General features: G+C 39.4%; 1 protein-coding gene across 1 annotated transcript; it reads left to right on the plus strand.

Annotated features, from left to right (window-relative positions):
- Positions 1–3: 3 nt before the first annotated feature.
- On the plus strand, positions 4–27,778 carry LOC139388403 (actin-binding protein WASF3-like). The gene is made up of 9 exons (XM_071135042.1): positions 4–128; positions 18,739–18,905; positions 19,098–19,232; positions 19,802–19,955; positions 20,151–20,280; positions 22,853–23,025; positions 24,602–24,865; positions 26,980–27,383; positions 27,535–27,778. The coding sequence occupies exons 2-9, from the start codon at positions 18,773–18,775 to the stop codon at positions 27,690–27,692; spliced, it is 1,551 nt and encodes a 516-aa protein (XP_070991143.1). The 5' UTR covers positions 4–128; positions 18,739–18,772; the 3' UTR covers positions 27,693–27,778.
- The last annotated feature ends 103 nt before the right edge of the window (positions 27,779–27,881 follow it).

Below are 27,881 nucleotides of genomic sequence, written 5' to 3' on the forward strand. Positions count from 1 at the left end.
CAATGCATCGATAATGATGGTAGCGCGCAGCAATGCCTTCGATCTATTCCATGCGTGATGTCTTAATAGCTGCCAAATAATACAGCCAAAGAGTGGAGGTAAAACAAGGTTAAGAAAAACAACCAGTGGTAAGTAGATTTATGTACCATTTGACCATTTTTTGACTAGAATAGACTACATTATTATATATTGCACAATAAGTATTTCAAATTCTATTTAAAAAAAATGTGTGTGGAAAAATACTAATCCAGAATAGAGGGGGTGGGGGTGACTGCGGTTCTATTTATTATAATTTTACTATAGAAGACATATCATGGGGAACATAAAACATATTTTCGTGTGACATATATGGTGCCTCCGTGGTGTCATAGGTTGACGCGCTCATCACTCCAAATGCAATCAACCCACCCTATCCTATTCATCCTGGTCAATTCTAACCAATCAATATATTGGTTTTCCTCTTCACGTTCACGTTTATTAGATTTCCAGCTGTACTTGAACACTGACTGGTTATCTGCTGCTGTAGCCCAATGGTTGTAGTGGCGAGCACCTGTTCCCCTTTCTTTACAAATCACATGCACGTGCAGAAGCAGCAACGGTCGGAGGTATGATGACGTAATCATCAGTCCAACTGAATGAACTCACTAATGTCATTATTTTTCTTCTAATCAGTCATGTCCAATCAAAGATGACTACTAATTAAGCCATGGATATTTTTGGAAAAGCAATCTGTGCCTGCATGATGCAGCAGATTTAGAGCCACATGTCTGCACATCGATCTATTACTAAGCAGTTACGAATAAATTAGGCCTACTAAACTAGGCTATTGTGTAACATTTCAATACTACAGTAATTACAGTGCTATTACACAGATATTAACTAAGTGTTACCTAATGCACATGTTTGTAAAGCATACCATATATCCTACTAGATGAGACCTCCAGGTGCATGCTCGCCTTTTAACAAGACAACAGCATTAACAGCAGTATCACTAGTCTTCGAATCAAATCAAACTTTGTCACATGCACAGAATACAACAGACCTCTGAGATGCTTACTTACAAGCCCTTAACCAACAATGCAAATCAAGAAAGATTTAAGAAAATATTTACCAAATAAACGAAAGTAAAAAATATTGAACAGTAACACAATAAAATAACAAGGCTATATACAGGGGGTACCGGTACCGAGTCAATGTGCAGGGGTACAGGTTAGTCGAGGTAATTTGTACATGTAGGGAGGGGTAAAGTGACTATGCATAGATAAACAGTGAGTAGCAGTAGTGTAAAAATAAATGGGAGGGGGGCAATGTAAATATCCGGGTGGCCATTTGTTTAATTGTTTAGCAGTCTTGAATGTCACCCTGATATTTATGCATATTTCAACCATTTCTTAAAAGAGGCACCTTTCTGCCGGAACAGCTTGTAGGAAAGAAATAGGAGTCGGTCCTCTGAGCTGATATGGAACACAATTAGGTTAGCCTTGGTGGAGGATGACTTGGCATGGTTGATTTGTCAGCTGAATGGTACCTTGACAATCTTGATTGATCTAGGGGTTACGAAGGGTAGACCATAAAATGTAGTCTTAATTGCTAAGGAGAAAGTTTGCAAACTGTTACTTGTAAAGCAACAGAGGATATCACGTTTCAGGTAAAACCCAGATGCAGACAACGTCGAATTAACATGTTATTAATCCAACAGGGGCAGGCAAAAGACAGGTCAAGGCAGGCAGGGGTCAGTAATCCAGATAGGTGGGGCAAAGGTACAGGACGGCAGGCAGGTTCAGGGTCAAGGCAGGCAGGGGTCAGTAATCCAGAGGTGGGGCAAAGGTACAGGACAGGCAGGTTCAGGGTCAAGGCAGGCAGGGGTCAGTAATCCAGATAGGTGGGGCAAAGGTACAGGACGGCAGGCAGGTTCAGGGTCAGGGCAGGCAGGGGTCAGTAATCCAGATAGGTGGGGCAAAGGTACAGGACGGCAGGCAGGTTCAGGGTCAGGGCAGGCAGGGGTCAGTAATCCAGATAGGTGGGGCAAAGGTACAGGACGGCAGGCAGGTTCAGAGTCAGGGCAGGCAGGGGTCAGTAATCCAGATAGGTGGGGCAAAGGTACAGGACGGCAGGCAGGTTCAGGGTCAGGGCAGGCAGGGGTCAGTAATCCAGAGGTGGGGCAAAGGTACAGGACAGGCAGGTTCAGGGTCAAGGCAGGCAGGGGTCAGTAATCCAGAGGTGGGGCAAAGGTACAGGACGGCAGGCAGGTTCAGGGTCAGGGCAGGCAGGGGTCAGTAATCCAGATAGGTGGGGCAAAGTTACAGGACGGCAGGCAGGTTCAGGGTCAAGGCAGGCAGGGGTCAGTAATCCAGAGGTGGGGCAAAGGTACAGGACAGGCAGGTTCAGGGTCAAGGCAGGCAGGGGTCAGTAATCCAGATAGGTGGGGCAAAGGTACAGGACGGCAGGCAGGTTCAGGGTCAGGGCAGGCAGGGGTCAGTAATCCAGATAGGTGGGGCAAAGGTACAGGACGGCAGGCAGGTTCAGGGTCAGGGCAGGCAGGGGTCAGTAATCCAGATAGGTGGGGCAAAGGTACAGGACGGCAGGCAGGTTCAGGGTCAAGGCAGGCAGGGGTCAGTAATCCAGATAGGTGGGGCAAAGGTACAGGACGGCAGGCAGGTTCAGGGTCAGGGCAGGCAGGGGTCAGTAATCCAGATAGGTGGGGCAAAGGTACAGGACGGCAGGCAGGTTCAGGGTCAGGGCAGGCAGGGGTCAGTAATCCAGATAGGTGGGGCAAAGGTACAGGACAGGCAGGTTCAGGGTCAGGGCAGGCAGGGGTCAGTAATCCAGATAGGTGGGGCAAAGGTACAGGACGGCAGGCAGGTTCAGGGTCAGGGCAGGCAGGGGTCAGTAATCCAGATAGGTGGGGCAAAGGTACAGGACAGGCAGGTTCAGGGTCAGGGCAGGCAGGGGTCAGTAATCCAGATAGGTGGGGCAAAGGTACAGGACGGCAGGCAGGTTCAGGGTCAGGGCAGGCAGAAAAGGTCCAAACCTGGGAAAACGGGTACAATCGAGAGACCAGAACAGAAGGAAAACTAGAAAACAGGTACAATCGAGAGACCGGAACAGAAGGAAAACTGCTGGTAGGCTTGACGAAACAAAATTAACTGAAAACACAGGTATAAATACACAGTGGATAACGGGGGTGATGGGTGACACCTGGAGAGGGGTGGAGACAATCACAAAGACAGGTGAAACAGATCAGGGCGTGACAGTGGAAGGTTATGGAGTCATGACTTCAGTAGTCTTAATACAGTTTTTTCAGGTGTCCTTTTATAGGAGCAGGAGGGACCATTCATGTGGTGTGCTGTCATTGTATAATTTACTCATAACTGTGCTGATCTTTGCATACTGCTCATTGCTCTTACCTTGTTTTAATCTATTCACTCACTATATGGTGGCTCTGATTGAACTGCTAGGTCTGTGATGGGAGGAATGCAGTAGATCATTGATTTCTACTATCTTGTTCTGAACATACTGTAGATTATGTCAAAGGGAGCCTGGAGTCAGTGTCATGCAGCACAGCACGGTGGAAGCGTTGCTATGGTTTCCACTCATTAATCAGTTATGTTCCCGTGATTGTTAAGTCCAGGCTGTGGAGGCATGCTATACACAGGCTCCAGTAGAGGAGATAAGAATTAGAGATGAGAGAGAAGTCACCCAACTTGACTTTTTAGAATCACTGGTAGCATTTAGCTAGATGCTAAGAACCTCTGTTAGTTTGAATAGCAAGAAACTCCAACAACAAAGAGACAGTGTAATCAATGGAGAGAATGGCAAAATATGTGGTAGAGACTGTAGTGGTTAGAAGATGCCAGCAACAGGAGCCAATAGATTCTCGAGAGGACGGCAGTGTTTGGCGTGAAAGTAATCATTCATGAAGAACTATCAAAGGAGAACAAGGTTTACTCATTCATATCTGAACAATAAGCTGTAGTGTGTCAGGACATAAATAAGCATCATATTTAAGAGGTGAGGTCTCAGTGATCTCAGCACTAGGAGTCATGTATAAGTGATTACCGGGATCGTTCACCAAGATAGTAAATGTATCTTTCTTCTTAAGGATACAGAACGATAACTATCGCTGCAGAGACTGTAAGCTTTGGATTTGTTTACTCAGCTGCCACTTAGCATGCTCATTGTTGAGGTCAAAATAGTGAGTGGCAGGATTCCTGTTAGCTTGCTCTAAGTGGAAGGCCTAATTACAAAGTAGGCTTCAAATCAAGTTAATCCTCTCACAAGTTGCAGCTGTGAGTGTCTGATATTAGTTTTCTCCATAATAGTGAAGTATGAAATGTTTTTTGATCCCGTTTGAACCCTTCTGAGGCTGAAAGCTTTCACCACTCAAGAAAGCATTCTCAAAAATAAACTGCACTTTTGACTATTCAGCTGCTCATGGTTTTGAACTCAAGGTTCGCACAGTGTGGCGTAGAGCAGAGAGGGGTTGCAACCTAGAAGCTGCAGAGCAGACAAGTTACAAGGCCAGCTCCCATCCTCCAGAGTATCATGGGCCTTCCTCAGTGTGAGGCTTTACAGTCACGTGCACTGCCCCAGCTTCCCATCTAGAGGTTCCCCTTGAGGTTGTTTACACATGTCTAGGTATTTCGCTGTGCCAGTTCATTGGAACTCTGACAGCTGCAAAAAGGACTCTGTAGAATTGGAACATCTTGTCCCATTTCTTTTAAATAAGATACATTTATATAAAACCTGACATTTATTTATTACTTTTCTTTTATAAACAATACAAACATACACATACAAACGACAACATTCATACAAACATCAACAACATCACACCTGCCAAGACCCACTTGCACACACCTCCATCTCCAGCTCCCTCATCACTCTCTGCCACATGGCCTGGAACTTCACCATTTTGTTTCTCTCTGTAGCTCACGCAATTTCAATATTTCAATAATAAATCAATAGATTTTTCCATTGTGTTAATGATGAGGGATTAATTCAATTAATTTCCATGTTTTTAGTATACATCTTTTCAAGATGAGTGATGAGAAGAGAATCGTCCAGCCCACTGGGTATCTCACCACACCCCCATATGACATGTCTTGAAATATGCAGACAGATGGATAAATGTATGTTTACATTGTAATACTTCTGACAGACAACTTTCTAGCTCCGACCACAACTTCCGAACTTTATAGCATTCCCAGAAAGCATGGATTATTGAGTCATTATGTATTTTACACATGACTGCTGTAGAATTTGAGAATGTTTTCTCTTGTATAATAAAGGCTATACATAAGTTTATACTGGATTAAGAGTACATTTTCGTTAAATGTAATTTTGTTAGTTATGCTCCAACTTTCATCTTGTGCCAACATCAGTTCTTTTTAAGTCATTATTCCGATAGTTAGTTTTTTTCTAAGAGATTGTCAGTTCATTAGGCTCTCAGCAAGGTTTTGTATATCTTCCCAGTCATAGGATCATCATATTTTGACTCAAATAATATTCCCTCAAGGTTGCCAAAATTCCGTGATCTGTAACTTTTAAGTTGCATGTATTTGAATTTATTTACATTGGTCAGTCCAAAATGACTTTTTAATTCTGTCATGGAAATACATTTATTTACATTGGTCAGTCCAAAATGACTTTTTAATTCTGTAATGGAAATACATTTATTTACATTGGTCAGTCCAAAATGACTTTTTAATTCTGTAATGGAAATACATTTATTTACATTGGTCAGTCCAAAATGACTTTTTAATTCTGTAATGGAAATACATTTATTTACATTGGTCAGTCCAAAATGACTTTTTAATTCTGTCATGGAAATACATTTATTTACATTGGTCAGTCCAAAATGACTTTTTAATTCTGTCATGGAAATACATTTATTTACATTGGTCAGTCCAAAATGACTTTTTAATTCTGTCATGGAAATACATTTATTTACATTGGTCAGTCCAAAATGACTTTTTAATTCTGTCATGGAAATACATTTATTTACATTGGTCAGTCCAAAATGACTTTTTAATTCTGTCATGGAAATACATTTATTTACATTGGTCAGTCCAAAATGACTTTTTAATTCTGTCATGGAAATACATTTATTTACATTGGTCAGTCCAAAATGACTTTTTAATTCTGTCATGGAAATACATTTATTTACATTGGTCAGTCCAAAATGACTTTTTAATTCTGTCATGGAAATACATTTATTTACATTGGTCAGTCCAAAATGACTTTTTAATTCTGTCATGGAAATACATTTATTTACATTGGTCAGTCCAAAATGACTTTTTAATTCTGTCATGGAAATACATTTATTTACATTGGTCAGTCCAAAATGACTTTTTAATTCTGTCATGGAAATACATTTATTTACATTGGTCAGTCCAAAATGACTTTTTAATTCTGTCATGGAAATACATTTATTTACATTGGTCAGTCCAAAATGACTTTTTAATTCTGTCATGGAAATACATTTATTTACATTGGTCAGTCCAAAATGACTTTTTAATTCTGTCATGGAAATACATTTATTTACATTGGTCAGTCCAAAATGACTTTTTAATTCTGTCATGGAAATACATTTATTTACATTGGTCAGTCCAAAATGACTTTTTAATTCTGTCATGGAAATACATTTATTTACATTGGTCAGTCCAAAATGACTTTTTAATTCTGTCATGGAAATACATTTATTTACATTGGTCAGTCCAAAATGACTTTTTAATTCTGTCATGGAAATACATTTATTTACATTGGTCAGTCCAAAATGACTTTTTAATTCTGTCATGGAAATACATTTATTTACATTGGTCAAATGACTTTTTAATTCTGTCATGGAAATACATTTATTTACATTGGTCAGTCCAAAATGACTTTTTAATTCTGTCATGGAAATACATTTATTTACATTGGTCAGTCCAAAATGACTTTTTAATTCTGTCATGGAAATACATTTATTTACATTGGTCAGTCCAAAATGACTTTTTAATTCTGTCATGGAAATACATTTATTTACATTGGTCAGTCCAAAATGACTTTTTAATTCTGTCATGGAAATACATTTATTTACATTGGTCAGTCCAAAATGACTTTTTAATTCTGTCATGGAAATACATTTATTTACATTGGTCAGTCCAAAATGACTTTTTAATTCTGTCATGGAAATACATTTATTTACATTGGTCAGTCCAAAATGACTTTTTAATTCTGTCATGGAAATACATTTATTTACATTGGTCAGTCCAAAATGACTTTTTAATTCTGTCATGGAAATACATTTATTTACATTGGTCAGTCCAAAATGACTTTTTAATTCTGTCATGGAAATACATTTATTTACATTGGTCAGTCCAAAATGACTTTTTAATTCTGTCATGGAAATACATTTATTTACATTGGTCAGTCCAAAATGACTTTTTAATTCTGTCATGGAAATACATTTATTTACATTGGTCAGTCCAAAATGACTTTTTAATTCTGTCATGGAAATACATTTATTTACATTGGTCAGTCCAAAATGACTTTTTAATTCTGTCATGGAAATACATTTATTTACATTGGTCAGTCCAAAATGACTTTTTAATTCTGTCATGGAAATACATTTATTTACATTGGTCAGTCCAAAATGACTTTTTAATTCTGTCATGGAAATACATTTATTTACATTGGTCAGTCCAAAATGACTTTTTAATTCTGTCATGGAAATACATTTATTTACATTGGTCAGTCCAAAATGACTTTTTAATTCTGTCATTTATTTACATTGGTCAAAAATGACTTTTTAATTCTGTCATGGAAATACATTTATTTACATTGGTCAGTCCAAAATGACTTTTTAATTCTGTCATGGAAATACATTTATTTACATTGGTCAGTCCAAAATGACTTTTTAATTCTGTCATGGAAATACATTTATTTACATTGGTCAGTCCAAAATGACTTTTTAATTCTGTCATGGAAATACATTTATTTACATTGGTCAGTCCAAAATGACTTTTTAATTCTGTCATGGAAATACATTTATTTACATTGGTCAGTCCAAAATGACTTTTTAATTCTGTCATGGAAATACATTTATTTACATTGGTCAGTCCAAAATGACTTTTTAATTCTGTCATGGAAATACATTTATTTACATTGGTCAGTCCAAAATGACTTTTTAATTCTGTCATGGAAATACATTTATTTACATTGGTCAGTCCAAAATGACTTTTTAATTCTGTCATGGAAATACATTTATTTACATTGGTCAGTCCAAAATGACTTTTTAATTCTGTCATGGAAATACATTTATTTACATTGGTCAGTCCAAAATGACTTTTTAATTCTGTCATGGAAATACATTTATTTACATTGGTCAGTCCAAAATGACTTTTTAATTCTGTCATTTATTTACATTGGTCAAAAATGACTTTTTAATTCTGTCATGGAAATACATTTATTTACATTGGTCAGTCCAAAATGACTTTTTAATTCTGTCATGGAAATGGAAATACATTTATTTACATTGGTCAGTCCAAAATGACTTTTTAATTCTGTCATGGAAATACATTTATTTACATTGGTCAGTCCAAAATGACTTTTTAATTCTGTCATGGAAATACATTTATTTACATTGGTCAGTCCAAAATGACTTTTTAATTCTGTCATGGAAATACATTTATTTACATTGGTCAGTCCAAAATGACTTTTTAATTCTGTCATGGAAATACATTTATTTACATTGGTCAGTCCAAAATGACTTTTTAATTCTGTCATGGAAATACATTTATTTACATTGGTCAGTCCAAAATGACTTTTTAATTCTGTCATGGAAATACATTTATTTACATTGGTCAGTCCAAAATGACTTTTTAATTCTGTCATGGAAATACATTTATTTACATTGGTCAGTCCAAAATGACTTTTTAATTCTGTCATGGAAATACATTTATTTACATTGGTCAGTCCAAAATGACTTTTTAATTCTGTCATGGAAATACATTTATTTACATTGGTCAGTCCAAAATGACTTTTTAATTCTGTCATGGAAATACATTTATTTACATTGGTCAGTCCAAAATGACTTTTTAATTCTGTCATGGAAATACATTTATTTACATTGGTCAGTCCAAAATGACTTTTTAATTCTGTCATGGAAATACATTTATTTACATTGGTCAGTCCAAAATGACATTCTGTCATGGAAATACATTTATTTACATTGGTCAGTCCAAAATGACTTTTTAATTCTGTCATGGAAATACATTTATTTACATTGGTCAGTCCAAAATGACTTTTTAATTCTGTCATGGAAATACATTTATTTACATTGGTCAGTCCAAAATGACTTTTTAATTCTGTCATGGAAATACATTTATTTACATTGGTCAGTCCAAAATGACTTTTTAATTCTGTCATGGAAATACATTTATTTACATTGGTCAGTCCAAAATGACTTTTTAATTCTGTCATGGAAATACATTTATTTACATTGGTCAGTCCAAAATGACTTTTTAATTCTGTCATGGAAATACATTTATTTACATTGGTCAGTCCAAAATGACTTTTTAATTCTGTCATGGAAATACATTTATTTACATTGGTCAGTCCAAAATGACTTTTTAATTCTGTCATGGAAATACATTTATTTACATTGGTCAGTCCAAAATGACTTTTTAATTCTGTCATGGAAATACATTTATTTACATTGGTCAGTCCAAAATGACTTTTTAATTCTGTCATGGAAATACATTTATTTACATTGGTCAGTCCAAAATGACTTTTTAATTCTGTAATGGAAATACATTTATTTACATTGGTCAGTCCAAAATGACTTTTTAATTCTGTCATGGAAATACATTTATTTACATTGGTCAGTCCAAAATGACTTTTTAATTCTGTCATGGAAATACATTTATTTACATTGGTCAGTCCAAAATGACTTTTTAATTCTGTCATGGAAATACATTTATTTACATTGGTCAGTCCAAAATGACTTTTTAATTCTGTCATGGAAATACATTTATTTACATTGGTCAGTCCAAAATGACTTTTTAATTCTGTCATGGAAATACATTTATTTACATTGGTCAGTCCAAAATGACTTTTTAATTCTGTCATGGAAATACATTTATTTACATTGGTCAGTCCAAAATGACTTTTTAATTCTGTCATGGAAATACATTTATTTACATTGGTCAGTCCAAAATGACTTTTTAATTCTGTCATGGAAATACATTTATTTACATTGGTCAGTCCAAAATGACTTTTTAATTCTGTCATGGAAATACATTTATTTACATTGGTCAGTCCAAAATGACTTTTTAATTCTGTCATGGAAATACATTTATTTACATTGGTCAGTCCAAAATGACTTTTTAATTCTGTCATGGAAATACATTTATTTACATTGGTCAGTCCAAAATGACTTTTTAATTCTGTCATGGAAATACATTTATTTACATTGGTCAGTCCAAAATGACTTTTTAATTCTGTCATGGAAATACATTTATTTACATTGGTCAGTCCAAAATGACTTTTTAATTCTGTCATGGAAATACATTTATTTACATTGGTCAGTCCAAAATGACTTTTTAATTCTGTCATGGAAATACATTTATTTACATTGGTCAGTCCAAAATGACTTTTTAATTCTGTCATGGAAATACATTTATTTACATTGGTCAGTCCAAAATGACTTTTTAATTCTGTCATGGAAATACATTTATTTACATTGGTCAGTCCAAAATGACTTTTTAATTCTGTCATGGAAATACATTTATTTACATTGGTCAGTCCAAAATGACTTTTTAATTCTGTCATGGAAATACATTTATTTACATTGGTCAGTCCAAAATGACTTTTTAATTCTGTAATGGAAATACATTTATTTACATTGGTCAGTCCAAAATGACTTTTTAATTCTGTCATGGAAATACATTTATTTACATTGGTCAGTCCAAAATGACTTTTTAATTCTGTCATGGAAATACATTTATTTACATTGGTCAGTCCAAAATGACTTTTTAATTCTGTCATGGAAATACATGGAAATACATTTATTTACATTGGTCAGTCCAAAATGACTTTTTAATTCTGTCATGGAAATACATTTATTTACATTGGTCAGTCCAAAATGACTTTTTAATTCTGTCATGGAAATACATTTATTTACATTGGTCAGTCCAAAATGACTTTTTAATTCTGTCATGGAAATACATTTATTTACATTGGTCAGTCCAAAATGACTTTTTAATTCTGTCATGGAAATACATTTATTTACATTGGTCAGTCCAAAATGACTTTTTAATTCTGTCATGGAAATACATTTATTTACATTGGTCAGTCCAAAATGACTTTTTAATTCTGTCATGGAAATACATTTATTTACATTGGTCAGTCCAAAATGACTTTTTAATTCTGTCATGGAAATACATTTATTTACATTGGTCAGTCCAAAATGACTTTTTAATTCTGTCATGGAAATACATTTATTTACATTGGTCAGTCCAAAATGACTTTTTAATTCTGTCATGGAAATACATTTATTTACATTGGTCAGTCCAAAATGACTTTTTAATTCTGTCATGGAAATACATTTATTTACATTGGTCAGTCCAAAATGACTTTTTAATTCTGTAATGGAAATACATTTATTTACATTGGTCAGTCCAAAATGACTTTTTAATTCTGTAATGGAAATACATTTATTTACATTGGTCAGTCCAAAATGACTTTTTAATTCTGTAATGGAAATACATTTATTTACATTGGTCAGTCCAAAATGACTTTTTAATTCTGTCATGGAAATACATTTATTTACATTGGTCAGTCCAAAATGACTTTTTAATTCTGTCATGGAAATACATTTATTTACATTGGTCAGTCCAAAATGACTTTTTAATTCTGTCATGGAAATACATTTATTTACATTGGTCAGTCCAAAATGACTTTTTAATTCTGTCATGGAAATACATTTATTTACATTGGTCAGTCCAAAATGACTTTTTAATTCTGTCATGGAAATACATTTATTTACATTGGTCAGTCCAAAATGACTTTTTAATTCTGTCATGGAAATACATTTATTTACATTGGTCAGTCCAAAATGACTTTTTAATTCTGTCATGGAAATACATTTATTTACATTGGTCAGTCCAAAATGACTTTTTAATTCTGTCATGGAAATACATTTATTTACATTGGTCAGTCCAAAATGACTTTTTAATTCTGTCATGGAAATACATTTATTTACATTGGTCAGTCCAAAATGACTTTTTAATTCTGTCATGGAAATACATTTATTTACATTGGTCAGTCCAAAATGACTTTTTAATTCTGTCATGGAAATACATTTATTTACATTGGTCAGTCCAAAATGACTTTTTAATTCTGTCATGGAAATACATTTATTTACATTGGTCAGTCCAAAATGACTTTTTAATTCTGTCATGGAAATACATTTATTTACATTGGTCAGTCCAAAATGACTTTTTAATTCTGTCATGGAAATACATTTATTTACATTGGTCAGTCCAAAATGACTTTTTAATTCTGTCATGGAAATACATTTATTTACATTGGTCAGTCCAAAATGACTTTTTAATTCTGTCATGGAAATACATTTATTTACATTGGTCAGTCCAAAATGACTTTTTAATTCTGTCATGGAAATACATTTATTTACATTGGTCAGTCCAAAATGACTTTTTAATTCTGTAATGGAAATACATTTATTTACATTGGTCAGTCCAAAATGACTTTTTAATTCTGTCATGGAAATACATTTATTTACATTGGTCAGTCCAAAATGACTTTTTAATTCTGTCATGGAAATACATTTATTTACATTGGTCAGTCCAAAATGACTTTTTAATTCTGTAATGGAAATACATTTATTTACATTGGTCAGTCCAAAATGACTTTTTAATTCTGTAATGGAAATACATTTATTTACATTGGTCAGTCCAAAATGACTTTTTAATTCTGTCATGGAAATACATTTATTTACATTGGTCAGTCCAAAATGACTTTTTAATTCTGTCATGGAAATACATTTATTTACATTGGTCAGTCCAAAATGACTTTTTAATTCTGTCATGGAAATACATTTATTTACATTGGTCAGTCCAAAATGACTTTTTAATTCTGTCATGGAAATACATTTATTTACATTGGTCAGTCCAAAATGACTTTTTAATTCTGTCATGGAAATACATTTATTTACATTGGTCAGTCCAAAATGACTTTTTAATTCTGTCATGGAAATACATTTATTTACATTGGTCAGTCCAAAATGACTTTTTAATTCTGTCATGGAAATACATTTATTTACATTGGTCAGTCCAAAATGACTTTTTAATTCTGTAATGGAAATACATTTATTTACATTGGTCAGTCCAAAATGACTTTTTAATTCTGTCATGGAAATACATTTATTTACATTGGTCAGTCCAAAATGACTTTTTAATTCTGTAATGGAAATACATTTATTTACATTGGTCAGTCCAAAATGACTTTTTAATTCTGTAATGGAAATACATTTATTTACATTGGTCAGTCCAAAATGACTTTTTAATTCTGTAATGGAAATACATTTATTTACATTGGTCAGTCCAAAATGACTTTTTAATTCTGTCATGGAAATACATTTATTTACATTGGTCAGTCCAAAATGACTTTTTAATTCTGTCATGGAAATACATTTATTTACATTGGTCAGTCCAAAATGACTTTTTAATTCTGTCATGGAAATACATTTATTTACATTGGTCAGTCCAAAATGACTTTTTAATTCTGTCATGGAAATACATTTATTTACATTGGTCAGTCCAAAATGACTTTTTAATTCTGTCATGGAAATACATTTATTTACATTGGTCAGTCCAAAATGACTTTTTAATTATGTCATGGAAATACATTTATTTACATTGGTCAGTCCAAAATGACTTTTTAATTCTGTCATGGAAATACATTTATTTACTGTTACCAAGTCAGTTACTGTTTCTATGCATTTAGTTTTCCAAAGCCTGACATTTCAAGATGATATGCTGATGTAGGAAAAGTAATAATGTTCTTTGTCTTCCAATGATATTGAACAGAATAGCCTTATTTCTATATAGAGTATATACTGTATATATTTAGATTACAGTAGTACTATCTCACAATCAAGTTTTGTAAGATTACTGTATGTTAGTCTTTTTTAGAGCCCGACCAAAATGTTTTTTGGGGGGACAAAACTTAACGATACCAATATATCGGTAACTTAAACCTCTCTAGGGTACGTGGGACGGTAGCGTCCCACCTGGCCAACATCCGGTGAATTTGCAGAGCGCACAATTCAAAAATACTAAATTCAAATATTTAACATTCTTGAAAATATATGGTTATATATCAAAATAAATCTTAACTTCTTGTTAATCCAGCCGCTGTGTCAGATTTCAAAAAGGCTTTACGGCGAAAGCAAACCATGCGATTATCTGAGGACAGTACCCCGCATACAAAACCATGAAAAAGATATTTCAACCAGGCAGGTGCGACACAAAAGTCAGAAATAGCGATATAATTAATGCCTTACCTTTGAAGATCTTCTCCTTTTGGCACTCCAAAATGTCCTAGAAACATCACAAATGGTTCTTTTGTTCGATGATGTTCTTCTTTATGTCCCAAAAATGTACTACTGTATCCTGCCTATGCTGCTCTGTACCATCACTCATTCATATATCCTTATGTACATATTCTTTATCCCCTTACACTGTGTATAAGACAGTAGTTTTGGAATTGTTAGTTAGATTACTTGTTGGTTATTACTGCATTGTCGGAACTAGAAGCACAAGCATTTCGCTACACTCGCATTAACATCTGCTAACCATGTGTATGTGACAAATACAATTTGATTTGATTTGATTTGAAATGTCCATTTATTTGGCGTGTTTGATTCAGAAATACACCGGTTTCATCTCGCCCAACATGCCTACAAAGTATCTAATAAGTTACCTGTAAACTTGGTCCAAACATTTCAAACAATGTTCCTAATCCAACCTCAGGTACCCTAAAACGTAAATAATCGATAAAATCTAAGATGGAATAAACTGTTTCTAATACTGGATAAAAACAACGTGGAGCGAGCTCCTGTTCACGCGCACCAAAACAGTAGAGTCCACCTGGAGTGACACTTACAATGAATAGGGCTACTTCTTAATTTCTCAAAAGAAAAACATCGAACAATTTCTAAAGACTGTTGACATCTAGTGGAAGCCATAGGAACTGCAACCAGGTTCCCAATAATAAGGGCATCCCATAGAAATCCATTGGAAAATCCTATGACCTCAATCATTTTTTTCCCTGGATGTTTTGTCCTCTGGGCTTCGCCTGCCAAATCAGTTCTGTTATACTCACAGACATTATTTTAACAGTTTTATGCATATCCTATCTTCTGGGCCTGAGTAACAGGCAGTTTACTTTGGGCACGCTTTTCATCCGATGTCAAAATACCTCTATGGTGGGCTGGCCAGACGGAAGCCAATACTCAGTAAAAGGCACATGACAGCATGCTTGGAGTTTGCCAAAAGGCACCCGAAGGGCTCTCAGGCCATGAGAAAGAAGATTCTCTGGTTGGATGGAACCAAGATTGAACTCTTTGGCCTGAGTATCAAGCGTCACGTCTGGAGAAATCCTGGCACCATCACTATTGTGAAGCATGGTGGTGGCAATATCATGCTGTGGGGATGTTTTTCAGCTGCAGGGATTGGGAGACTAGTCAGGACGAGGGAATGATGAACTGAGCAAAGTACAGAGAGATCCTTGATGTAACCTGCTCCAAAGTGCTCAGGACTCCAGATTGGGGTGAAGGTTCATCTTCCAACAGGACAGCAACCCTAAGCACACAGCCAAGACAACACAGGAGTGGTTTCGGGACAAGTCTCTGAATTTCCTTGAGTGGTCCAGTTAAAGCCTGGATTGAATCCGATTGAACATCTCTTGAGAGACCTGAAAAAGCTGTACAGCAACACTCCCGATCCAACCTGACAGAGCTTGAAAGGTAATGCAGAGAAGAATGGGAGAAACTCCCCAAATACAGGTGTGCCAAGCTTGTAGCGTCATAGGTGCTTCAAAGGTGCTTCAACAAAGTACTGTGTCAAGGGTCTGAATACTTATGTAATTGTAATATTAAAGTTTTTGTATTTTTAATACATTTGCAAACATTTCTAAAAAACTGGTTTTGTTTTGTCATTTGTGGGGCATTGTATGTAGATTGATGAGGGGGAAAAACTATTTAATCTATTTTAGTATACGGCTGTAACGTATCAAAATGTGGAAAAAGTAAAGGGGTCTAAAAACATTCCGAATGCACTGTAGGGGTGAAAGGCCAATATCAGCCAATAGTAATAATAATTTATTACATTTCTATAGCGCTTTTCATAATCCCCAAGCGCTTCAAAAGAAGAAAACAAACAACCAATACATCATTATGAGTAGCCTAGCTATAGTTAGCTAGGTCAACCAATACATCATCATGAGTAGCCTAGCTATAGTTAGCTAGGTCAACCAATACATCATCATCATGAGTAGCCTAGCTATAGTTAGCTAGGTCAACCAATACATCATCATGAGTAGCCTAGCTATAGTTAGCTTGGTCAACCAATACATCATCATGAGTAGCCTAGCTATAGTTAGCTAGGTCAACCAATACATCATCATGAGTAGCCTAGCTATAGTTAGCTAGGTCAACCAATAGAGGCCAAGTCTTTGAGTTTGTGCATCCTTCAAAGATAGAGAGGAAGAGTTCATGGCTTGTTCAGAGGAAGGTTGGTCAGGGAGATGGTTGATGAAGAGTCTGGTGACGATCATGTAGAGTGGCTATTCCCAAACTGGGGCACGTGGGCATGCGCAATGCCATTGGGGGCACGCCAAATAAAAATGTGAGTCACATTTTCAAACAGTCCATTTAGGTGTTTTTTTTTCATTTAGGTGTTATTATTTGTACCCTTGTCCTATAAGAGCTCTTTGTCACTTCCCACGAGCTGGGTTGTGACAAAAACTCACACTCATTCTTATGTATAATAAATGTATTGTGTAGTGTGTGTGTGGCAGGCTTACAATGAATGCAAAAAACAACATTTGAGAGTGCGCTGACCCTGGTGCTAGAGGGGCTACACAGCTGAAAGTTGGATGTTTGAAGTGGTACCAGACTATAAAAAGGTTGGGAACCACTGATGTAGAGGGCTGGATGATGTCTCCTCTATTGTATCTCCACTACAGGGACATGCTGAGCATTAGGCAGTGGTTCGTACTGTATAAAATAATGCCAGGCGGTTGTGTTAAGACATGCCAGCCTGCCCTAGGGCTGTGTGGGGAGTCCTGTTAATGTAGATGGTCACTACCCATTAGCCTGATGGGTTGAGAACAGAGTTCCTACCCACAGACACACACACTGTCACAGTCATCCACCCATGGTGCAGTAGACCATGATACTGTCCTCACATTTCATTGGTTTTCTAGTCTGTACCACCCGACCGTTCAAGCCTCATGTCCAGGCGTCCTCTGATTGTCTTTGCCTTACTTTACAACGCTACTATTATAATTCATAATAATGTAGTTTTTCCTTTTATCAATACATTTGAACCTCACCCCTCTTGTCTTGGACAGTACTACAGTAGGTATTTGTCCTGTATGCCTTTAATTAAGAGCCCTTATGATTGCACCCTTGCATGTATTAAAAAAAAAAAGTGAAATGGTTAAATGCTGTAAATGTTGTGATTTCTTTCTGTTGGTTGATGACATGGTCATTATTGCGTCTCTCTGTTCTCTCTCCCATCTATTGACTCTTTCTTTATTCGGTGCTTCTAAATGACGCGTCACACAACAGGTAGTTCAATATATACTGAACAAAGATATAAATGCAACATGCAGCAATTTCAATGATTTTCCTGAGTTACAGTTCATGGAAAGAAATCAGTCAATTTAAATAAATTCAATAGGCCCTAATCTATTGATTTCAATATGATTGGGCAGGGCTGCAGCCGTGGGTGGGCATCGGCCCACCCACTGGGGAGCCAGGTCCAGCCAATCAGAATTAGTTTTTCCCCACAAAAGGGCTTTATTAGAGACAGAAATACTCCACAGTTTCATCGTCTGGGTGGCTGGTCTTCGACTATCCTGCAGGTGAAGAAGCCGGATGTGGAGGTATTGGGCTGGCGTGGTTACACGTGGTCTGTGATTGTGGGTCCAGTTGGACATACTGCCAAATTCCCTAAAATGACATAGGAGGCGGCTTATGATAGAGAAATCTGGTGGACATTCCTGCAGTCAGCATGCCAATTGCACGCTCTCTCAAAACTTGAGACATCTGTGGCGTTGTGACAAAACTGCACATTTTAGAGTGGCCTTTTATTGTCCCCATCACAAGGTGCACCTGCATAATGATCAGACTGCTTAATCAGCTTGTTGATATGCCACACCTGTCAGGTGGATGGATTATCTTGGTAAGGGAGAAATGCTCACTATCAAGGATGTAAACAAATTTGTGCTCAAAATTGGAGAGAAATATAAGCTTTTTGTGCATATGGAACATTTCTGCAATCTTTTATTTCAGCTCATGAAACATGGGACCAACACTTTACATGTTGCTTTTATATTTTGGTTCAGTATAGATGGCTCCACTGAAGACTAAATATATTGTTTTATAGCTGTCATGAATGTGCTAATTGGAGTGTTTTTTAACCCTTCCTCCCTGGCTCTCTGTAGGTCAGTGTGTGACTGTGTGTAGGGGGCAGCCGCCATGCCGCTGGTTAAAAGATGCATCGAGCCCAGGCACCTGTGCCGTGGAGCCGTGCCGGACGGGGTCACCAGCGAGCTGGAGTGTGTCACTAACAGCACCCTGGCAGCCATCATCAAACAGTTGGGGGGCCTGAGTAAGTCTACACACCTGACTGACTGACTGACTGAGTGACTGGCTGACTAACTGACTGACTGAGTGGCTGACTGGCTGACTGAGTGACTGCTGACTGACTCACTCACTGCCCTTCTCTGTCCCTGACCCATGTCTATGCATGGTGTGTGTGTGTGTGTGTGTGTGTGTGTGTGTGTGTGTTTTGTGAATGCAGGTCGACATGCAGAGGACATTTTTGGAGAGCTGTTCAATGAGGCCAACAGCTTCTACATGAGAATGAACAGCCTCCAAGAGAGAGTGGACCTGCTGGCGGTCAAAGTCACCCAGCTGGACTCCACTGTGGAGGAGGGTAGGTGGAGGCAATGTTGGGGGGGTCACACCTGTGGGATAAGAAGGGTAAAATGATCTGCTGAGCATCATACAATACATGCTATAACATGATGATTCCCAGTACAACATACAGCACAGCATGTGGTATGAAAGCGTGAATGAGCATCAAATTAAGAGTACCATGGTAAAGAAGTGTAGTAAAACACACAGTTGCATAATGCTAGGGCTTCGCCAGGGCTTCGCCAGGGCTTAGGGCCCAACAGCTGAGTCCCAGGCTCCCTGCTGCTCCGATCACCAATACATTAGTTGTCATTATACAGGCTGGGATACACTGGAGACTGTATATTCATCCTGTTCGAAGACTCTGCTCACAGTAATCCTGACCCTATGTTTGCAGTTCTATTAAATTGTGTTTTTATTTAAGAGGAAGCATTGATACACCACTAATAAATGTGGTTTGTTTTCATGTTATTGAACATTCCACACTTGTAAACATTCTGGGTTGCCATGGCACTTCATTCATAGCTGCCAATGAGTCAGTGTTGTAGTGTTCATTCATTGTTTTTATCCTTGGCATTCTGGTCCCAGTTTCGCTGCAGGACATCAACATGAGGAAAGCCTTCAAGAGCTCCACCATCCAAGACCAGCAGGTGGTGTCCAGGAACTCCATCCTCAACCCTGTCATGGAGATGTACCATCGCTGTGACAAACCTCCACCCCTCAACATCCTTAGCCCCTACAGGTTAGCCCTCAACCAATCACATTACGACTTACTGAACCCCACTTTAGTCATTGCACTTCTCCTTTTACGTTAAGGTACAGAATTAAGCATTGGGGATGTGCAATTTATGTGTATTATAAGATAAGAGTTATAAATTGTAGGTGTCAATTGCATTGCCACGGCCAGTGTCTCAGGTCAGGATGTGTTGTCATACAGGGATGACAACAAGGATGGTCTGAAGTTCTACACAGACCCATCCTACTTCTTTAATCTGTGGAGAGAGAAGATGATCCAGGCCACAGAAAACAAGCGGAAGGAGAAGAGGCGGCAGAAGGCAGGTGACAAGGTGAGTGAGTTTGTGTGGACGTGTATGTGCACGTGCGTGAATGTGTGTTTTATGTGTATCTGTGATGAATCACTGCTCTCTATTTCGCTGCAAGCTCTTTGCTCTTTCTCTCTCTCTCTCTCATATGTATATATATATATATATATATATATATATTGTTATGACTGTTAGCTGTTTTTTCCTCTCAGACCCTCTCTCCTTCCCTCCACCATTTGACATCAAACCTGTCAGGATTAGCTCATTGCTCTTTTTTAGACTGTCTGTGCAAAAGCCTCGGGATGTGGACATGTGTTTAGACAGACATAGAGCATGGGAAGGAAAGAGAGAATGAGGGCTTATGGGGAGAGGGAGCGAGCAAGAGAGGAAACATGGTTAGTGAATAGCCTTGTCTAATGTGTTTAGCAAGATGAACAAAACCTCTTTCTAACACTACTAAGATACTGTATACATCTTAAATTGTCTAGGGGCTGTTTGATCTGTATGGCTGCAGAGTTACAGTACGGCTGGCACGATAGAAACGGAAAGATCATTTCCTATTGAGCCGTCATCTGCAGCGCTGAATGCAGTCTCTGCACGAACCAGTTTCCGCAGGAACCAGTCTCCGCAGGAACTTTGCCTTTAAATTTCAATTAAACTGTAACGCCGAATTTCCGCGATACGAATTGAATAGAGCCCTTAATTAGAGGAAGCATGATGATTTATTAAATAACAACTAAGACGTAACTGCACCAGCTGTTGCAGAACTGAAATGTATTACATTAATAAATGAGCTCGTACATGTTCTACAGAACCTTCAGGAAGTAATCACACCCCTCCACCTTTTCTCAATTTTGTTGTGTTTGAGCCTCTCTGGGTTTGGCATGTACTTGGAGAACGCTACCTGTCCGAATGCATAGTGCCAACTGTTTGGTGAAGGAGGGAGATCTTAACGCTACAGCATACTTTATGGCACTAGTTTGGGGAAAGATGTTTTCTGTTTCAGCATGACAATGCTGAAAGGAGGAAGGCTATTATAGCAGCAAAGGGTGGACAAACTCCATATTAATGCCCATGATTTTGGAATGAGATGTTCGATGAGCTGGTGTCCACATACTTTGGCCATGTAGTGTATTTACTCATTGGATGATTCTCTCATCGACTGTGTTCCCGCCTATAAATATCTGGCCGTTTGAATTGATAAAGATCTAACGCCTAAAAAACATACAGAAGAGCTAGTTAAAAATGTAAGATTTAAAGTGGATATATATATATTTTTTTTTAATATGTCTTGCCTCTCTCTAAACAGCAGGAAGCAGATTGTACAATCAACTTTCCTGACAGTTTTGGACTATGGTGACACCCTTTATCAAAATGCAGCAGACACTACTCTAAAACCTTTGGCTGCAGTGAACCATAGCACACTTCGCTTTATCACAGAGGACAGGTTTAATACTCATCCCTGCATCTTGTATCAAAAGGTCGGCTGGTCCTCGCTAAAGTCCCGTAGATCACTTCATTACTCCCTTTCTGTTTACAAAGCTCTGCTGAAAAAGCTTCCAACCTCCTCACTTCACTTTTGAGACACCAAACCCGCTCACAAGGATGGTTAACTCTCTAGGTTCCACTCGTTCGTACCGATCTAGGTAGATCCGCTTTCAGTTTTAAAGCCCCCCATTCTTGGGTTAGCCTGCAGAACTCCCTGTTTTGTGAATGCAGGTTCCCTGGTTTTAAAGCCCCCCATTCTTGGAATAGCCTGCAGAACTCCCTGTTTTGTGAATGCAGGTTCCCTGGTTTTAAAGCCCCCCATTCTTGGAATAGCCTGCAGAACTCCCTGTTTTGTGAATGCAGGTTCCCTGGTTTTAAAGCCCCCCATTCTTGGAATAGCCTGCAGAACTCCCTGTTTTGTGAATGCAGGTTCCCTGGTTTTAAAGCCCCCCATTCTTGGAATAGCCTGCAGAACTCCCTGTTTTGTGAATGCAGGTTCCCTGGTTTTGCCATGGCACTTTAAGACTAGTATTAGATGGGTTGTATGACAGTTGCAGTTGTTTTGATTGAATGAAGGAGATTGTTGTGATAGTAATGTTGAAAGTTGTAACTTGTAGTTTTTTATTAAGTGATCATTTTATATTGTTGTATTGCTTTTTTGCTGTGCTTGGGGCACCTTTGAAAATGAGACCCTAGTCTCAGTGGGTTTCTCCTGACTAAATAAAAGTTCAATCAAATAAATGTATAGGTTTGTCTCTTTTCTAGGAGCAGAAACAGGTGCAGGACCCCAGTCTTATAGGTTTGTCTGTTCTAGGAGCAGAAACAGGTGCAGGACCCCAGTCTTATAGGCTTGTCTGTTCTAGGAGCAGAAACAGGTGCAGGACCCCAGTCTTATAGGTTTGTCTGTTCTAGGAGCAGAAACAGGTGCAGGACCCCAGTCTTATAGGTTTGTCTGTTCTAGGAGCAGAAACAGGTGCAGGACCCCAGTCTTATAGGTTTGTCTGTTCTAGGAGCAGAAACAGGCAGAGGACCCCAGTCTTATAGGTTTGTCTGTTCTAGGAGCAGAAACAGGTGCAGGACCCCAGTCTTATAGGTTTGTCTGTTTTAGGAGCAGAAACAGGTGGAGGACCCCAGCCGGGAGGTGAAGAAGGTGAGGAAGGCCCGTAACCGTCGTCAGGAGTGGAACATGATGGCATACGACAAGGAGTTCCGTCCAGAAAACCGCCTCACGCCTTCACCCTACCATGGCATGTCCTCTGAGGGATCTCTCTCTCCAGACAGGTCAGTAGGGATGCACTGAAACAATCAATCATTCAATCATCAATCAACCAAACAATCAATCAACCAACAAACCAATCAAGGAACGTTTTATGAACAATTGTATGATATTATGATATGTGTGCCACTAAATGTAAATGTACTAAATATGCTCTCTGCTGCCATCTACCTAAAAGTTTGAAAGCTTGCATGCTCCTTAAAACCCTTTACACTGATGGAAATTGGCCTGGTTGGATAGGGCTAAATTGAAATGTTTCTTACAGAATAAATATGAAAATGCATGAGCATGGTAGCAATCGAAAGAGAACAGTTAGGAGATTATGGAACAATGTTTGACTAAAGTTGAGGACACAACAGTTTGCCTGACAAGGGACTGAATCCAAACATTACACTGTTGATTTTATGTGCATTTTACATTTCCTTTTTTGCCGCATTTGTTGATAACGAATTCTGGAAAAACTCTGGATACATTCAGTAACATGATAAGACTATTCCTGGAAAATATGGGATAGGTGCAACATAAGACAAAAAAAATAACAAGGGCTTGAGTTAGAGGACTAACTGGTGTCTCCAAGTGGCCGTACATCTCTCCCAAGTGTGCACAGTTCCTAAGTAATTTCAATGTACTTTTATGACTCAAAGAAGAATCTTCAACTACAAGGCGTTTTTTTAAGTTCTCCTAGCTGTGCTGTTGAGGAACTAGAGCAAACACACTTGCAGTTGTTTTGTTTGGAACTCAGCCCTGCATCCCTGCCATCACACAGTTACTGTTGTTGTTTACGCAATCCAAAAACGGCCCATTATAAATCAATCTGGGTCAGGTGGGCATCATTTGAAAGCTTGTTCTACCAACATGTCTAGATACGTTATTACAGTGTTAGGTTTTCACATGGCAATTCAGGGAAACCGATCATAATTTGTATGCATTCAAAGCAGTCATGCATGCATTCAGGTGCGTGTTCCACAGCAAATTTCCTTCACAATAGACAAACAGGCTCATTCTGTTCAGAAGAACCCAGGGTATGATGCCATGTCATCTGATAACTGTACGTCATAGTGAGGATAAACTTTGAGACTGTACTGTATATGACATGAGTTTTATGATATGGAAATGTGAAGTGCATGTTTGGACTCGTGGGTGTTTGGATTGGTTGTAATGACATCAGAGGTATTTATTATAACCCTCAACGTCTCATCTTTCAAAATACATCATCCTCTTAATTTACAGCATGTCTCTCACTCAGACAACAAACATGTGGAAAAAGTTGCCTAATTAGCAGGAGGGATGGGGGCAACTTGTTGGTTCAGAACGGCTGTCAGTCAAAACACATTCAGCGCTGTGAAGCGCATAGTGTGAGCTCTGACATCATTTACTGCGTTCCATATCAGTGCCCAAATCTGCAGTCTTAAAGGGATACCATATAATATTATACATTGTACTCCAGCAATACTGTTATGTTTTAATAGTTGGTTCCTTGGTTTTAGATGACACATCCATTCTTTAAGACCTCCATTGACATGAGACTAGGTGTATGTTGATGCTCTACATCAACCTCTATCTGTGGTTTAAATATTCCAGGTCTGGTATGTCTGATGAGCTGTCCTACCCTGCCAGCCCTAACCACCCACCCCAGGAGGGAGTCTTGGGTCCTGATGGGAAGGAGCACCTCACAGGCCTCAACCAGACCCAGTCTCTGGACCGGGCCTACCGACCCCCTGCTGCCGGCACCGCTGCAGCCCAAGCCCGCCAGCACTCCCTGGGCCGCGTGCAGCCCAACCAAGGACCCACACCCACAGACCCCTCCCTAAACGGACCCCGGCCTGCAGCTGCCAAAGAGGCTAGGTGTGTAGCTGGCTACCCCTCTCGTCTCTCCTCTCGTCTCTCCTCATCTCTCCTCTTGTCTCTCCTCTTGTCTCTCCTCTCGTCTCTCATCTCGTCTCTCCTCTCGTCTCTCCTCTCGTCTCCCCTCTCATCTCTCCTCTCGTCTCTCATCTCATCTCTCCTCTTGTCTTTCATCTCTCATCTCCTCTCACCTCTCCTCTCATATCTCCTCTCATCTCTCACCTTGTCTTTCTTCTCACCTCGTCTCTCCTATCATCTCCCCTCTCACCTCCCCTCTCATCTCTCATCTCTCTACTTACCTCTCCTCTCATCCCTCCATCTCTTCTCTCGTCTCTCATCTCATCTCCCCTCCCCTCTCATCTCGTCTCTACTCTCATCTCTCCTCTCCTTATCTCTCTTCTCTTCTCTCACCTCATCTCTCCTATCTCCTCTCATCTCTCCTCTCCTCTCTCCTCTCATATCATCTCTCCTCTCCTCTCCTCACCTCTCTTCTCTTCTCTCACCTCATCTCTCCTCTCCTCTCTCCTCTCATATCATCTCTCCTATCTCCTCTCTTCTCTCCTCTCCTCTCTCCTCTCATATCATCTCTCCTCTCCTCATCTCTCTTCTCTTCTCTCACCTCATCTCTCCTCTCCTATCTCCTCTCATCTCTCCCTCTCATCTCCTCTCTCCTCTCGTCTCGTCTTGCCTCTCTTCTCTCCTCTGTCATCTCTCCTCTCATCTTCTCTCCTCTCATCTCTCTTCTCTCCTCTCATCTCTCCTCTCCTCATCTCTCTTCTCTTCTCTCACCTCATCTCTCCTCTCCTCTCTCCTCTCATATAATCTCTCCCTCCCATCTCTCCTCTCTCCTCTCGTCTCGTCTTGCCTCTCTTCTCTCCTCTGTCATCTCATCTCTCCTCTTGTCTTTCATCTCTCATCTCCTCTCACCTCTCCTCTCATATCTCCTCTCATCTCTCACCTTGTCTTTCTTCTCACCTCGTCTCTCCTATCATCTCCCCTCTCACCTCCCCTCTCATCTCTCATCTCTCTACTTACCTCTCCTCTCATCCCTCCATCTCTTCTCTCGTCTCTCATCTCATCTCCCCTCCCCTCTCATCTCGTCTCTACTCTCATCTCTCCTCTCCTTATCTCTCTTCTCTTCTCTCACCTCATCTCTCCTATCTCCTCTCATCTCTCCTCTCCTCTCTCCTCTCATATCATCTCTCCTCTCCTCACCTCTCTTCTCTTCTCTCACCTCATCTCTCCTCTCCTCTCTCCTCTCATCTCTCCTATCTCCTCTCTTCTCTCCTCTCCTCTCTCCTCTCATATCATCTCTCCTCTCCTCTCCTCATCTCTCTTCTCTTCTCTCACCTCATCTCTCCTCTCCTATCTCCTCTCATCTCTCCCTCTCATCTCCTCTCTCCTCTCGTCTCGTCTTGCCTCTCTTCTCTCCTCTGTCATCTCTCCTCTCATCTTCTCTCCTCTCATCTCTCTTCTCTCCTCTCATCTCTCCTCTCCTCATCTCTCTTCTCTTCTCTCACCTCATCTCTCCTCTCCTCTCTCCTCTCATATAATCTCTCCCTCCCATCTCTCCTCTCTCCTCTCGTCTTGTCTTGCCTCTCTTCTCTCCTCTGTCATCTCTCCTCTCATCTCTCCTCTCATCTCTCTTCTCATCTCTCCTCTCATCTCATCTCTCCTTTTTCCTTCTATGACTACGTTTCTTCTATTGTAAAGAAGGATAGATCCTCTCATCTCTCTTCTCTCCTCTCATCTCTCCTCTCCTCATCTCTCTTCTCTTCTCTCACCTCATCTCTCCTCTCCTCTCTCCTCTCATATCATCTCTCCCTCCCATCTCTCCTCTCTCCTCTCGTCTCGTCTTGCCTCTCTTCTCTCCTCTGTCATCTCTCATCTTCTCTCCTCTCATCTCTCTTCTCTCCTCTCATCTCTCCTCTCATCTCATCTCTCCTTTTTCTTTCTATGACTACGTTTCTTCTATTGTATATAAGTTGAATGAAAATCTCAAAGCCCATTCTATCTACAGTAAAAGCCACAGGCATATATTTGATATCATGTAAAGGATGTAGTTCTGGACAGGCTCTGTCTGACTTGATTGGTTTTCTGTCATTGTTCCACAGTGGTCACCAGATGCCAGAGCACTTTATCCCTCCGGCCCCACCCCCACCTCCTCCCCTCATCCCCTCAGCCCAGACGGCCTTCGACAGCACAGCCGGGCCTCCCACCCTGGCCCCTGCAGGTCTCCCCACCCTGGCCCCTGGCACCATGGCCACCCTGTCCCGCCCATACAGCCCCTCACCCCCTCCACCCCCGCCCGCCAGCTACTTCCCCTCTCCATCCCACCCTGTCACTGGGGGACCCCCTGTTGCCCCTCCTCCACCCCCACCTGGTGGCCCCCCAACATTCGCTCCCTCCCCAGCCCATGCCATGCACCCCTCTGGGGGAACACTGCCAAGGAAGGGTAAGGTGCTAGGCATCCCGATAAGCGACGCACGCAGCGACCTGCTGTCAGCCATCCGCAGAGGTGAGACCCTCTGGTTCACTAGGATTACACAGCACGATCTGTTTACATTAATGTACATGGAAAGATAGCCCAGCTACTAGTAACATATATACAGCAGGGAAAGTATCTTTTGACAGCTGTAACCAGCAGATGACTTGTGTTGTGTCCTCAGGCATCCAGCTGAGGAAGGTGCAGGAGCAGCGTGAGCAGGAAGCCAAGCGGGAGCCTGTGGGGAACGACGTGGCCACCATCCTGTCCCGACGTATCGCAGTGGACTACAGCGAATCAGATGAGGACTCGGAGCCTGAGGAGAACGAGTGGTCAGACTGAGGCGGAGAGGAGAGGGTGGGGCAGAGCAGAGGGCTAGGACTTACTGTACTCACCTACATACTGCTGCTATTCCAATACCAGGACACACACACACAGCATACTACATCTCGATTGACCTCTTGTTAGGGAAAGTAGATGAGACACTTACACAGTATGACAGTATCCATTAACTAGTCAGATACTGTATGG

Source organism: Oncorhynchus clarkii, chromosome 29 (assembly GCF_045791955.1).
Source record: "Oncorhynchus clarkii lewisi isolate Uvic-CL-2024 chromosome 29, UVic_Ocla_1.0, whole genome shotgun sequence".
Classification (NCBI taxonomy): domain Eukaryota; kingdom Metazoa; phylum Chordata; class Actinopteri; order Salmoniformes; family Salmonidae; genus Oncorhynchus; species Oncorhynchus clarkii.

What these genes read in the sequence shown, in the direction of transcription:
- LOC139388403 (XM_071135042.1), top strand. Translation starts at nt 18,773, where the DNA reads ATGCCGCTGGTTAAAAGATGCATCGAGCCCAGGCACCTGTGCCGTGGA. An exon ending in GGACTCCACTGTGGAGGAGG is followed by an intron (nt 19,233 to 19,801) that starts GTAGGTGGAGGC and finishes TTCTGGTCCCAG; the next exon opens with TTTCGCTGCAGGACATCAAC. An exon ending in GGATCTCTCTCTCCAGACAG is followed by an intron (nt 23,026 to 24,601) that starts GTCAGTAGGGAT and finishes TAAATATTCCAG; the next exon opens with GTCTGGTATGTCTGATGAGC.